Below are 13525 nucleotides of genomic sequence, written 5' to 3'. Positions count from 1 at the left end.
ATAATCGTCAAGTTGTTAAGATTATTACCATAACATATTTCTAATAGAGAAATATTTAATGTGAAAAGCAAGTAATATTTTGTCAACAGAAAACAATTTCCTAAAATATAAAAAATGTTATTCAACCAAGATAATCAGTAGGATTTTTTCCGAGTTTTAATTTATCCAAAATCTTTAGGAAATGGATTTGTTTTTCAATAATACTACTATAAGATAATTATTGCGTAAGTGTAATTTTCATAATTTACATATTGCAAAAACTTGCATAAATTGATTTTATAGTATTTTTTTTGCCTGTCGAAATTATCACAACTCTTTTTAATTACTTTTTAATTACTCTTCGAGGAGGAGTGTATCATTCATAAAATTTTTTTTTCTTATACTTCTAAAGGTAGGGGTAATTGAACCATTTTTGAAATTGGGCACCTTTAAAACATGGGTTTTTATTTCTATTTTTAAATGGAATTGAGCTTATTGTAATGCAATTTAGTTTCACAATTGTTTTTGAAGCTAAATTATATCATGGTAAGGTCCATAAAACAACAAAACAACATGAGAAATAAAAAAGAATAATTAGGTTTTAGTGACAAAATTTATTTTTTTACTGGTCATTTGTTTTTCTTTTGCTTTTACAAGTATGAGTAAAAATTTTTTTTTTACAGATGGATGATCTACTCGTCCATAAAAAGTTAAGTGATCAAAATAACATTTTCTGTTGTCCCAATCGAAGAAAAAATGTTTGAGAAATATGCATATTTTGTAGAATGTATTAAAGCCCGAAGTGAATCTAAAATAGGGTATTTGAAGGTCATAGAGTATTTAATAAAATGGAATAATCGTGCTATTACAATGAAAAATCAAAAAGAGGATGTTCTTTTTCCTGGACATGTTTTTAGCGGGTCCTGATCAAAATCCTGAAAGCCAAAATCCCTAATTCCTGAAAGTGTCATAGCCACTCCCCCGATTGCACCCACATTTGCTGGAGGCAAAAAGGAATTTTTCTGTTTTTGGGAAATTATTCTACAAATTATCATCTATATAATATCATCGCCTTCGGGCTTTTAAACATTTTCGATTTTTTGGCTGCCTCCGGTTTTTAGCACATGACTGTTCTCAATACGTTCTACATGATCAACTCTTCTTTGTGTTGGTGCATGTTACGACTGTTTGGTTATTGTGGAACACTACGAGGCTGGAAAAATAGTTGAGACTGAAACCAATATAGAAAAATGTCGATAATGTAGAACCAATTGAGAACAGTCATGTGCTGATAAAAATGTTCATTATTCATTGGAATAGCAGTATAAGTTATAAGCAGAAAGTATCACTAAGTAAGGGCCCAAATTGACTCAGGGAGATCCTTGAAAATATAGTCTATAAAATTTGGCAGTATGGATTTATCCACTCATGTCAGTGCTTAGGATCATCGATTAGAGGTCTTTTTTTCATAAATTTCCTTTATTTATAATCCGTTACTGCTAAATTTTACAGGCTAAATATTCCCGAGGATCAGTCTGAGTCCATTTAGGTCATAAGATCGTCTTCAGACTAGAGGTTTAGCCTAGTTTTCGAAGGTCTCAAAATCCTAAATAGCAACCAATTCGATTTGTTCTTCCGATTCAAATAGATTGCTTTCCCTTAATAGTCAAAATTTTCCAAAAATTTTCGATTAATAGGAAATTAGAGAAGTTAAGCTTTATGGGCAAGCCCGTATAAGGGCCTGGACAGACCTGACTGAGGATTAGCCGAGAGACGGCCTAGCGTAATTATATTCGACATAATGATTGAACTTCATTTCCATTTTCCATTATTTTCCACTGAGTCATCTCTCGGCTTATGTCGTAAGTGTGTCTAGGACATATGGGTCAATTGTCCTAATCTTTTTAATGTAGAGATTTTTGAATGCTAAATTTAAGTAAAGTCGAATTTTAAAATAAAAATTTTTAATAGAAAAAAAATCAATAGTGATTATTTTGCTAAGTGATGATTGGACTTAAGTAACACAGAAAATTACATGAGAATCTAAATACAAAAGATTTTAATAATAATTTGTAGCAAAATATAAATGAGGCGACCTCATCTACCACCTGTAATCTACACTTGATCACCAATTCGCACTTTTTTTAACAAATTGCAAAAATAATATAGAGCTTAGAGAAAGAATTCAGCTTGCGCTTCAATTAGCTTTGGTGGAGGTATCAATGGGATCTTTGCTCTGCACATCTTCGCTCTAAATAGCGTTGAGTCACGCTATTTTGAATTCATACCTTCTACACCTTATAAGTTAACTTTTCGCATCGTGCAATTTTCAAAAGTTGAGCAAGAAAAGTATCTTAGTTTTTTTTTTTGATTTCATCCAAAGCAATATTTTATATTTTTGTGCAGGCATACTCATTGCTTTTTTTTGCTTTCTCTCTCGTTCAGTCAATATATGGGATATTGTCTCATCAATAGGTATGCGAAGAGTATTTCAAATTGTGGTCCATTGCTTCATTCTGCATCATCTTTCTCCCCCAATAAGAAGATGTACAGCTTGATGCCCAGCATTGTGATTAAGTAATAATTCTTCAACATGCTTTAGTATAGTGTCGCAATAGACATTTGTCTTAAGACGTAAAACATTGGTACTTGAGGTGTCTCTTGCGTATGAATGATTGAGATGATATTACACAGTATTGTAATTTTTTTTTGGCCTGGAGGAGATAGAATCTTTTTTTTACGAAACTTGTGGATCAGAATTTTATAGAACGATGTCAAAATCGCTCGATTTTCAGTAATAAACTGTTGAATTTCTTGTACTATAATGGTTTGACAAAATTTCGCAAACCTCAATCTGTCATGGGTTTGCAGGTTAAACTATTAGGGATATCAGCTTGAAGTTTTTAGAGACCCCTCACATAAATCGACCTTCACTATTGACACATGACCTTTATTTTCCTAATCTTCCCCTACTACTCGAAAAGTAATTTATATTCTTAAAATATTTCTGCAATTGCAACAAGTTATGAGTTGATGCTCATAATAATATATTATAAGTTTGAATAATTTCACTCTCAATTTAGTATTGTTACTATGTATTTTTCACTTTTTCCTAATAATCCCCATGTTATCTTCTCTCTCTTGTGATATTTTCTTCATACCATCCGCCATCGTGTGAAATAATGTCTTTTTCTCAGCCTCTCAACGCCAAACTTGATCTTCGTCGAATCATAAATTCGTATTACATGCAAGAATACAATGTATATGTATGTATGGCTGTATTGAAAAATATTTAAAGTTGATCTCCGTGTTGGCGAAAAGAAAGTGAAGATCTTTCTTTAACGTGAGCAAACATTTTGGGATGAAATTGAAGATGATTTTGGAGGATTTGGCTCTCAAGCATTTTTTGGAATTTCTCTCTCGCACATTATTATTAGTATCTCATAAGATGACATAGTTGCTAAAAAAAAACACATCCGACTTCATATTAATAGTTTTTTTTTTTAACAAACTGATTAGAAGAGACCCCCCAAAGATGAAAATATTGATGCTGTATTCCACGAAATGCAATTTCCTTACTATCTGTACCGAAGTAATTCATAAATATCTTGTTGCAGTCTGCAGCAATACAATTAAACGAATAACTGAGTAACACAAAATTAATCAAGTGAAATGATTTTCCTGCTTTCCCGAAAACACCTTAAGCACGTTATTAATCTTATAGAAATTCACACAAGTTATGAGCACTTTGTAGCGCTATACGCACAATATATGATTTGCCGTTTAATTGAATGCACACGGAGAAGAAACCATTGCACCGGAAATAATGCTCAATACCTTTCGATGGCACTCTTGTAATGTGGATTAATTATGGCTAATAGAATGCAACACAATCTGGAATTCACACGAAACGGGAAAGAAGGTGAAGAATATGCATTCTTTTCTAAACTACTTAGACATCCTGTTGTGAAAAAAAATAACTGGTAATTTAGTTGAAAAAACTCAGCAATGTGAGTGAATATCATTGCTTTTTATGTAACTAAGATTGATGGAAGAGTATTAAAGTCACGTCCTATAAGACTACTTGACAAGGTATTACAAGAATTTTAATTTAGGCCACGCCCCTACTAAGATTATTTATGAAGAGAGAAAGTAATAATTTTTAATACTATGCTTATCTCAAGGAATTTTAATAAATATATTCATTTCAATGCTATGGATTTAAAAAAAATAAAGTACTTAGGTATTCCTCATTTCCATTGAACTTGCCAAACTTAATTTATTGTATAATGGTTTTCACGACAAACTTTTGTCATATTTTTTTTATTTTTGGCGATTTTTAATAAAAAGGGGATGAAAATAAGTCATATTGATTCACTTTAAATGTGTTACTAAATTTAGAAATGGAAAAATATTTATCTTAGATTACAATTTGTAAAGCAGGCGTGGCCTAAAATTTAATTCCCCTTCACATAAGAGATGTAATGATAACTTTCTGTAAAATTGTGATCTATCGAAATTACGGTATAATAAATAGAATAAATAGAAAATAACACGATTTCATTTGTTTTGGTCGAAAATTAATTGATTGATTTGATTAATTTTTATTGTCATCTCTGTTTTTTTATTACATCCTCCCCCTTTCGGCCATCGCCGGCTTAGCGTCGTATCCAACCTCCAGGACGGAAATTAATTTACATTTACATTGAATTTTTCAGAAGGAAAGATTTAATTGATTTATATTAAAAATGATGCTTATTACTTAATAAAATGAAATAATTATCACATTTAAATTTTTCAGTTATCATGTTTTATTTTTGTTCATCTTATTAAAAGCGGTATACAATCCCAAGAATGAACTTCACATACACAGGAAAAATATTTCGTAAATGCTCGTTAATTCTAATAAACTGCACAAAAATTCGTAGAAGTTTGTACTTTTTCACAAACAATGTTCGTAACATAATCACTTAACGAGTATTTTTTGTATTTTTTTACAAACAGTTTTCTTAAATGTTCTTAAACACTAAAGAAATTGTTCGTAAAATTTTGTCATTTGTTCATAAATTTTTATCAGACAAACAAAAATGTATGAACAAATGTTTGTACAAGAATAAACCTTGCCCGTCAAATGATCATGTTTCGAACAATGTTTGCGAAAAAGTACAAACTTTACGAACTTTTTTTGTGAGTTACACGGATTAGGAGCATTTCGTAAGTCCCCAACAGAAATTCACAAATATTTATGAACAATTTAACGGAATATTTTTTTTCTGTGTAGGCCAATTTAACTAATCATGATCGTCCTGACTGAAATCCTAAAATGTTTTTACTTATTGTAATCTTGAATTCTTTTACTCTGAAAGTTCGATACTAATGCTCAGAGGGTGGTAGTTGTATATTATTCAAACATGGATTTCCATTAAAATTTGTATTTGATAATTTTATTTTCAAGCTAAAAAGCAATTATTGTAAATTAGTTGAAAATTAAATTGAAATTGAAATATATTTGAATACGTAAATTACGATAATAATATGGTAATAATTGAACTAAAATTAAGAAAAATTCTGGAAACTGAAAAATTGAAATTTAAAAACAAAATTACTGAATTGATTTTGTAATTTTTATATACATCTGAAGTATAGTTTCTTCAAAATTCTTGTGTTCCTTAAATCAAGGAAGATATTCTATTGTACGCAGATATTCTTACTTGACGTAAATTTAACATATTTTGACGTTTCATAATCCATAAGCCAAGAAACGGCTAGTAGGTCGGTAGGTAAGATTAAAAATTTCATGTTTTTAATCAAATAAAATATTTTAGTTCTTCTATATCTTCTAATTAGTTAGAACTTGGATGCCTTGAAAATTCTAGTCTATCACACAATACGATAAGACTAACAATTTTATGAGAATAATTACATGTGTACAATGCTATAGTAAAATTTTATTTTTTACATCAGAACTTTTTGTTGATGAACCATGAAATTTTATTATTTAATTCAACAGTTTCTTTAGATTTGAGTTGCTTTTGTATTCCGACATTATTTAGGGGAAACTGGGGCACCACCAAACACGGGGTACCACCAAACAGTAATTTTTATTTCTAAACTACTTGGACTATATCGACCATTCCTTCAGTGGACAAGCATCCCTATAGTGCCTATAAATTCCTATCGGTCTTATAATCTCATATCCAATATCCGATTAAAAAATCGCAGTGTTTGGTGGTACCCCGTGTTTGGTGGTGCCCCAGTTTCCCCTACCCGGAAATAAGAAGAACTAGAATGGAAAAATATTCTTATTTAATGAATTAATTTGGTTGCTCGAGACATATTTCTAACACTTTTCCATACCACAACTTCATTTCCCTGCCTAATCAATAAAAATCGGATATTCTTAAAACGTAATATATTTCTACATTCTGAAGATAGTTCTGTTTTTCAAATAAAAGAAATTCTAAAAAAAACTTCAGCTAAAGAAGTTCAAGATAAAGTTAAATTACTGCGGGCTTTGGTGTCATTTATGCTAGAAAGTCATTAGTATCTAGTGTTCTATTTTCTGGGTTCATAAATAGTTGATTTTACTCAGTTCTAAAAATCTAAAAGATTGAAAAATTAAAGACTAAGTAGAAATATAATAATTACAGGAGACAGTCCTTCGTTTCACTTTAATAAAAATTTGAAATTTTACTAACCAAATTTCTTATTTTGCCGAATAAAGTATAATCTAAATTAATTAAATATTAATTCCACTAAATATTGTTGCTCAATCGCCTTATCTATTTTAATAAGCCTTTAAGTGTTTTGAATGCTTCCAAGCTCTGACCAAATAGAGAAAGCAATAGGATTAAAACATTTTTTTCTTATAATTAATTACTTTTGAGAATAAGTAATAAAACCTTGGACTAAATGAGATTCATAACAATTTCAATATAATCTTATTACGACGAATTGAATTCTCATTTTTAGCAGTTTTATCTGATTTATCAGCAAATCATTTAACTTGAAATATATATATTTTTTTTAATTTATCAGTACGATTGTTATAAAATATCATACGTTTTTATTAGAAATTTAATACCTGTTTAATTCAACACTTAACGTAATTTACAGAATAATACTACATATATCACACTGAATACCTGTACAACACGCTGTGGGTGTCTGACAAAGATCTCCAGAACTTATTAGAAGATCACTTTAAGAATCACAAATCTAAAATCCGATCATTTCAGTAATATCTAGTTTTTTTTAAATAAATAATTTTGAGTTTTCCGATGTTTTCCAAAATAAAAAATATCTCTGTTTAAATTGTCTACAATTTTAGTCGTTCAGTTTTATTCTTCACAACTTTTTATATTATTCCATTCGAATAAAAAATTATCATGTTTCTTTAGAATATGACTATTTTGAAATGATTCTGCATTATCGACCTTTCTTTGTGTTGATTTCTATCACGACTATTTGGCAGTTTTAGAATGCGATGAATATTGGAGTCCTGATAGGAACCAATATAAAGAAAAGTCGATAATGCAGAAGCACTTGGGAACAGTAGGGTAAATACTAAAAACAGCATGTTTCTTTGAAATAGCACCATTGTGATACTGAAAATGAACATTTTTAAAGTCAAGAAATTTTGAGAGTTTTTAGAAAAGACTTCAAGAAATGTTGTTATGTTGTACAATGCCACTATTTAATCTTCTAACGCATGAATTAATTAATACTTAAAGAAGGCTTTCAGAATTCGCTCAGACTATGGCTTCGAACACTTTATATTTTTCTCATATTCCTTTAGTGAATTTGTTCTCTGACAATATATTTCAATACCTAGTCTTATGTCACATATTTCTGGAAAATAAATAGGTCGGATTCATTAAAGGAAAATGCGAAAAATATGAAAGTGTACGAAGCCTAAAAGCTTTCACCTAACCATTATCCTTGACTAAAATCTGTTTATCAAGCGAAAGTTCCATAGAAAAAAAGCAATCGGTCGGGGGTAGCTTCCAACCGTTTAAATTTTATCTTTTACTGACAAAACCGATAAAACCCCTATCTTACTGGTTGATAAATCAATGTTCTTTACACAAACCAGAATTAATTGGTGTCTTATTGTGAAGAGGTGTAAGAAGAAATTTACTGCCATCGCAGGTTTCTCTTTCACACGCGATAATTGAGGAATACCGCCGAATTGACATAGTGTATGATGCAAAATCACCATCAAAACTTAGTCCAACGAGATACGGAAGGTGATGAGGCAGAGAAAAAAGAGATTCCATTGAGAGTCTCGGCGAAAATATTTCTCGAAGATGTGTGTGTAAATTTGAGGGGCTTTCAACACAAGTATTTGGGTTATTGTGATTAATAAAAGTTTTACATTGTATCGTTTTCATTTTCTCGTACTTACTTTAAGGTCCATCCTTAAGTATCCCTAAAAGTTTCGAAACTTTGGGCTATAACAGTTACTTGGGATTTATAGCTCCAAAATTATTAACAAATCAATTTAGCTAGATTTATCACCCATGATGCTATATACACCTCTAATGTAATTTTGACGATCACACTTTCTTCAAATTGCACTTGTGCACGAGCTTTGGCCATTTACTTGGAAGAAGAAAGTTACTTTGAAGATTCTATTAATCAGTGTGTACTATTTATATTTTGTTCTTGTGAAAGTTGGTTGGATGTATTAGGAATAAAAGTCTTAAAAGTTACTGATGACTTGACTAATACTTGAATATTAGGCGGAAAAATAGAAAAATATAATAAGAAGTAGAGATTTTATTACAAATTTTAAATAATTTTCAGTGCTGTGAATGACATCCAAGAAACCTTAACAGTTGGGCCCTTTATGAAATAGAAACATTCTGCAAGTTTAACCATTTAAGGACAAGTGGAACACCCAGTCTCCCAAAAATAAAAACTAATTTTTCGGACTATTTACAGAGCATAAAATATCTTTCTATATTCAAAAAATTGTTTTCGTTTTTGGGTCACCGATGTCATATTCGTTCTTAAAGGATTAAATGAAATCAAAATGGAATTCCAGTCCCAATTTGAAACGAATTTCTGATACTTAAAACCAATTCGGAGAAATTATTCTTGGAGGTTGCAAAAAATCCTAATCAACGTCTAACTAACAATTTTATTTCAGAAGTTAGAATTCGATTGGGACGATTTTGATAGTTCACCAATTCTGACGTTTTTATATGTTTTTTACACACTTTAAAACTGTTATTGAATAGTTCCAAATTCTAAATTTGATAACAAACTGGTCACATTCTGAAATAAATTTTTTTTTTCAAATAGAATAAAATTTCAAAATGCCCCGCGAAGATCAAATCCTAATGCCGAATTCACATTGTAAAAAAGTTCATAAACATTTTTACATAGAATTTCTTTTATGTAATGTTGCATAGCATTTGGGAAACAATTGTTTTTTTATTTACTGTCGTGAAAATGTTTAAAAGGGAAATGTCGAATAAGATAAACTCGAGTGTTGCAAGTGATGCTAATTAGTGTGAGCTTGGCGCTAATTTTTATTACCTACCATAATCCTTACAAAAAGAGGAACTTACCAAATACCAAGCAATTGTACACTGAGAAAAAATGGGAGTGCGATTAACTTTTTTTCCTCATAATTTTAACACTTTTTAGGTGTAGAAATATATCAACATTTTTTAATGCTAATTTTACACCTTTTTAAGGTTAAAATTAACATGAAAAGGGGTAACTTTAACCCATAATACACCTAAAAAGCATAATATTTACACCTATTTCGAATCAATACTGCAGGGTAAACTAAACTTTTCCGGAATGTTATTTTAACTTTTTCGAATTTCTCTCAGTAGTGTAGATAAGAAAATCTTAATGCAAAAATGTTATTTACAAGTGTATTTTTTTTCATAAAGCGAATGAACCGTAACATCAAGGAAAATTCAAAAGTTCTCGTAACTAGATATTTCAAAAAAAGAAGAGAAAAAACATAAAATTCGACTCAGATGACTATTGATTCTAAATTCTAACATCAGAAAGAACAAGTATTGATTTATAGATTTTTTTCCAAATTCCAAAATCAAAGTATAAACCGAATTTTGAATTTTTCAAAATATTTAGAAATTCGAGTTCGATGGTTCCGAATTTCAAATGTAAATATTAGGAAAGATTCTGAGTGTGGTCCGGCCGATTTATTTTCGAATTTTTCAAAATTTGAATTGGATCGTTTCTTATTTCTAATTCGAACAGTGACTGCCTACTGAATTCCAAAATCTGTAAAATAAGACAACTCTGGGCAAATATTTCAAAGTGTTTAGAATTTGAATTTGACACTTTGAGATCATATTATACATTTTCGAAACACTAGGTTAGTTTCTTGAATTCTTTAAATAGTTCGAAATTCGAAATTTAAGATCAGAAAGAAATCAGAAACATAAGACAATAAAATGCATTTTTTTGATTTAAAATTGGTTTGGTTTGTTTAGAATTAAAAAAAAATATAGCATAGATTAGAACTTTTTAAATGTTTAGAATCTAAAATGGAAAGTTTCGATATTCGAAAACGATCGTCAAATCTGTAACTTTAGATTGCAAAATTAGACAGCTTTTTGACATTGCTGTGGAATTCAAAATCTAAATTAAAGAAAGCTTAAACCTAAATGGCATAGTCCGAGTGGTCGCAGCCGGAGTTTCCTCATGAAATGTGTTGTATAGCCTTAAATAGGAACAGCATTGTATCTTTAGACATGAAATAAACTTCAAATTGAATTGAATTGAATGTGAAGATCTGTTTCTAAAGCTAAATAATAGATATTTACAATACTCATTTCCTGTTCGAATTTCGAATCACAAGTATCAAAATGAATAAATCTTCTTTTTGTTGCGAGAAAGATCATATAGGAACATCATAGGACTATTACTAAATCCCCTCATAATCGCTGAGTAACTTCTTTGATAGCTTCTTTGTGTGCTATTTCATAAATTTTTAACCTTATGCGAGTTTAAGTATGAATATCCAAAATTATGTTTGAATTCTTCGAATAAAAACGACATTTTTCGCAAATAGAAAGTTATTTACCTTTTAGCCAAGATATTTTTGAAGAATCAAACTAAGGCTATACGCATGTCGAGTTTCGAATTTCAAAATCGAACAAATTCGAGGCCAATTCTTTAAGTCTGTAGAATGAATACAGTTTAAGAAAGCCCCAAAGGAATGAGTCGCTGTAAAATATGTTTTCTTTTTGGCGAAGATATATGGTCTCTCACAGATACCTTGCATATATCAAACTTCCATCCGCATAATGCAATTATGTTAATCGGATGAAAACAAGTGGCGATCACTAGCATCGCAGCAGACAATAAATACCTTTGAGTAGGTCAAGATGAGGGGAGAGTTTCATATAAAATTGAATGAGAATTCTCATGATGACCAAAAGGGCACGATTTGGGGTGACCTTTGGGGGTCATCATCGATTAGTTTTGGATGATCGTGTGGGTGAAAATATCCAATAATTTCAGCTTCTTCTACATGAAATACCAATTAAAATTTTTACAATTAAAAAGAAATTCAGAGGAAAGCTACTCACATTCCGCTGGGAGGGTTCAACAGCCTGGACAATAGAACACAGTGTCAAACAGATGTTCAGGACAATAATCCTTCTTACTAAAGTCATGTCTTTTCGCTACCTAAAATCCACTCACACTTTGTACCACTGATGAGACTTTTCTCTCACACGAAACTTTCACAACAGAACGCAGATTTGGCCACTCAATAATTGCATCCAAAGCCAAATCCTAATTCCCTGTAATAGTTGCACTCCCAAAACAGTTTTAAATACTAATCCACAGTGATCACTTATTCCCTTTTGGTGCTAATATTTTTTTTTCGTGCTTACGTGACAAGATCAACAATAACTATTCCAAGTTTGGACCAGACAGTACCCACAATCAGTGAAAAAGGTTATAACAAAAAAATATCTCCCACAGACTTCTGCTCCTTTCCAAGCAACGTTCCCACCTGAACTGAATGGATGGTTGGAAGATTTTGTGTTAAAAAGTCTTTCTCTTTTTACTAACGTATCACAAGAGACTCGCAACGGCAAAAGCATACTCTCGCAGAGAAATAATGTTGATTGCACTGATGTGTTAGTATAAGACGCGAGATTTGCACAGCGGTGAATTCATCTGCTTCTTTGGACAATGGCCCATGTGAGAGAAAATTGAGAGTTAGCATGCAAAGGAGGAGGAACTATGTACCATTCGGAGGTTTTATGTACATTTCGTGAAATGTGGGTGGCTTATATTGCTGGAACTAAAAGGACAAAATGTATTCTATTCCATTTAAATTCTATATCCTGAATATTAATGACGCCAAAAAGCTCAGTGAAAGCTCTTCCGGGGGAAAAATGACATTTTGCAATTCTATGAAGCTACACGAATTTTAATTAATGAAATAAATATTAAAAATTGGCAAATTGATGATCAATTTATTCACTCTCACCGTCAATTCCAATCATCCCTCGTCATTACAGCCATTCCTGTGGCTTTGGTTTTTAAAGGTAAGGGGCATTTATCTTATGAACATTTCAAAATACAAATGAATTGAAGTCTGAAGGTTTTGCTATTCTAAGAACATGCAGGACCGATCGCAGTTTTGTTATGATTCAAAATATATACTAACTATATACTAAATATATACTTTCAATTGGGCATATAACATGGTCAAAAATGAAGTAGGGGAGACCGAAGTAGAATTAGCTACCAAATGAAATTTTGCATTGGGCATAATTTGTACAAAAAATGTTTATATGAGGCTGAAAAATATTTCAATGAATAGTAAAGGAAGTATATATTTAAAATAAAGAGTGATTTCTTTAATATTTCTTCGAAGGCAAATTATAAGATACCACTATATAATACTAAACGTGGCAAATTCTACCCCGGTCTTTTCTACCAAGTTTTAGGAGAATTCGCCATTAAATTGAATTTGATGAAAACAAGGCAATTTGTTTAAAAAGATAACACCAGATTATGTTAGTATATTTTATTTGCCAAAATGTGTTTTTCCAGTAACTCCACATACCACACGTCCACCGGCGTCTCAGCAATGGTGACCAGCATCCAATGACAAACGGCAGAAATATTTCTTTTCATGCTTCTTGTTGTATAATCTTTTATCGTTATCATTTTCTAAATCTGAGTTGCAGCGTTTCTTTTCAACCGGTCAGATATATTTTGGCATAGCTGAGAATTTTTGGAATATTCTCTTTTCGAGATTCTTAAATATTTCAGTAGGAGTGAAGCTATAGCTTCCTGATTATGAAAGGAAGGGAAAAGTGCGCTACCTTCGGACAACCCAAGCTTCGGACAATTCAATTTTTTCTCTATGTTATTCCATATGGATTTCACCCATAGTTCTTTTCTGAAAATTTAAGGCAGTGGACTAGCTATTAAAATATAATTTTATAATGCACCAAATTCATTTAGGGGAATGTTGGCATGGTTCGCACAGAGTGAACCTTCAAACAACAAAAATTTTCTCTTTGTTTAC

The 13525-nt window shown here is 30.9% G+C and overlaps 1 protein-coding gene across 2 annotated transcripts in view; it reads right to left on the bottom strand.

Annotated features, from left to right (window-relative positions):
* LOC129807035 (eukaryotic translation initiation factor 4 gamma) overlaps positions 1 to 12000 on the bottom strand; it is a 36513-nt gene extending 24513 nt beyond the window's left edge. Inside the window, exon 1 of one of the 2 annotated variants that reach the window (XM_055855996.1) lies at positions 11562 to 12000. In XM_055855996.1, coding sequence (XP_055711971.1) covers positions 11562 to 11648 — 87 coding nt within the window. In that variant the 5' untranslated portion in view covers positions 11649 to 12000. The remainder of the gene's footprint in view (positions 1 to 11561) is intronic. The other variant, XM_055855997.1, reaches the window with a different exon arrangement.
* Between the last annotated feature and the right edge of the window lie 1525 nt (positions 12001 to 13525).

Source organism: Phlebotomus papatasi, chromosome 3 (assembly GCF_024763615.1).
Source record: "Phlebotomus papatasi isolate M1 chromosome 3, Ppap_2.1, whole genome shotgun sequence".
Taxonomy (NCBI): Eukaryota; Metazoa; Arthropoda; class Insecta; order Diptera; family Psychodidae; genus Phlebotomus; species Phlebotomus papatasi.
This window is presented reverse-complemented; position numbering and strand designations above follow the sequence as displayed.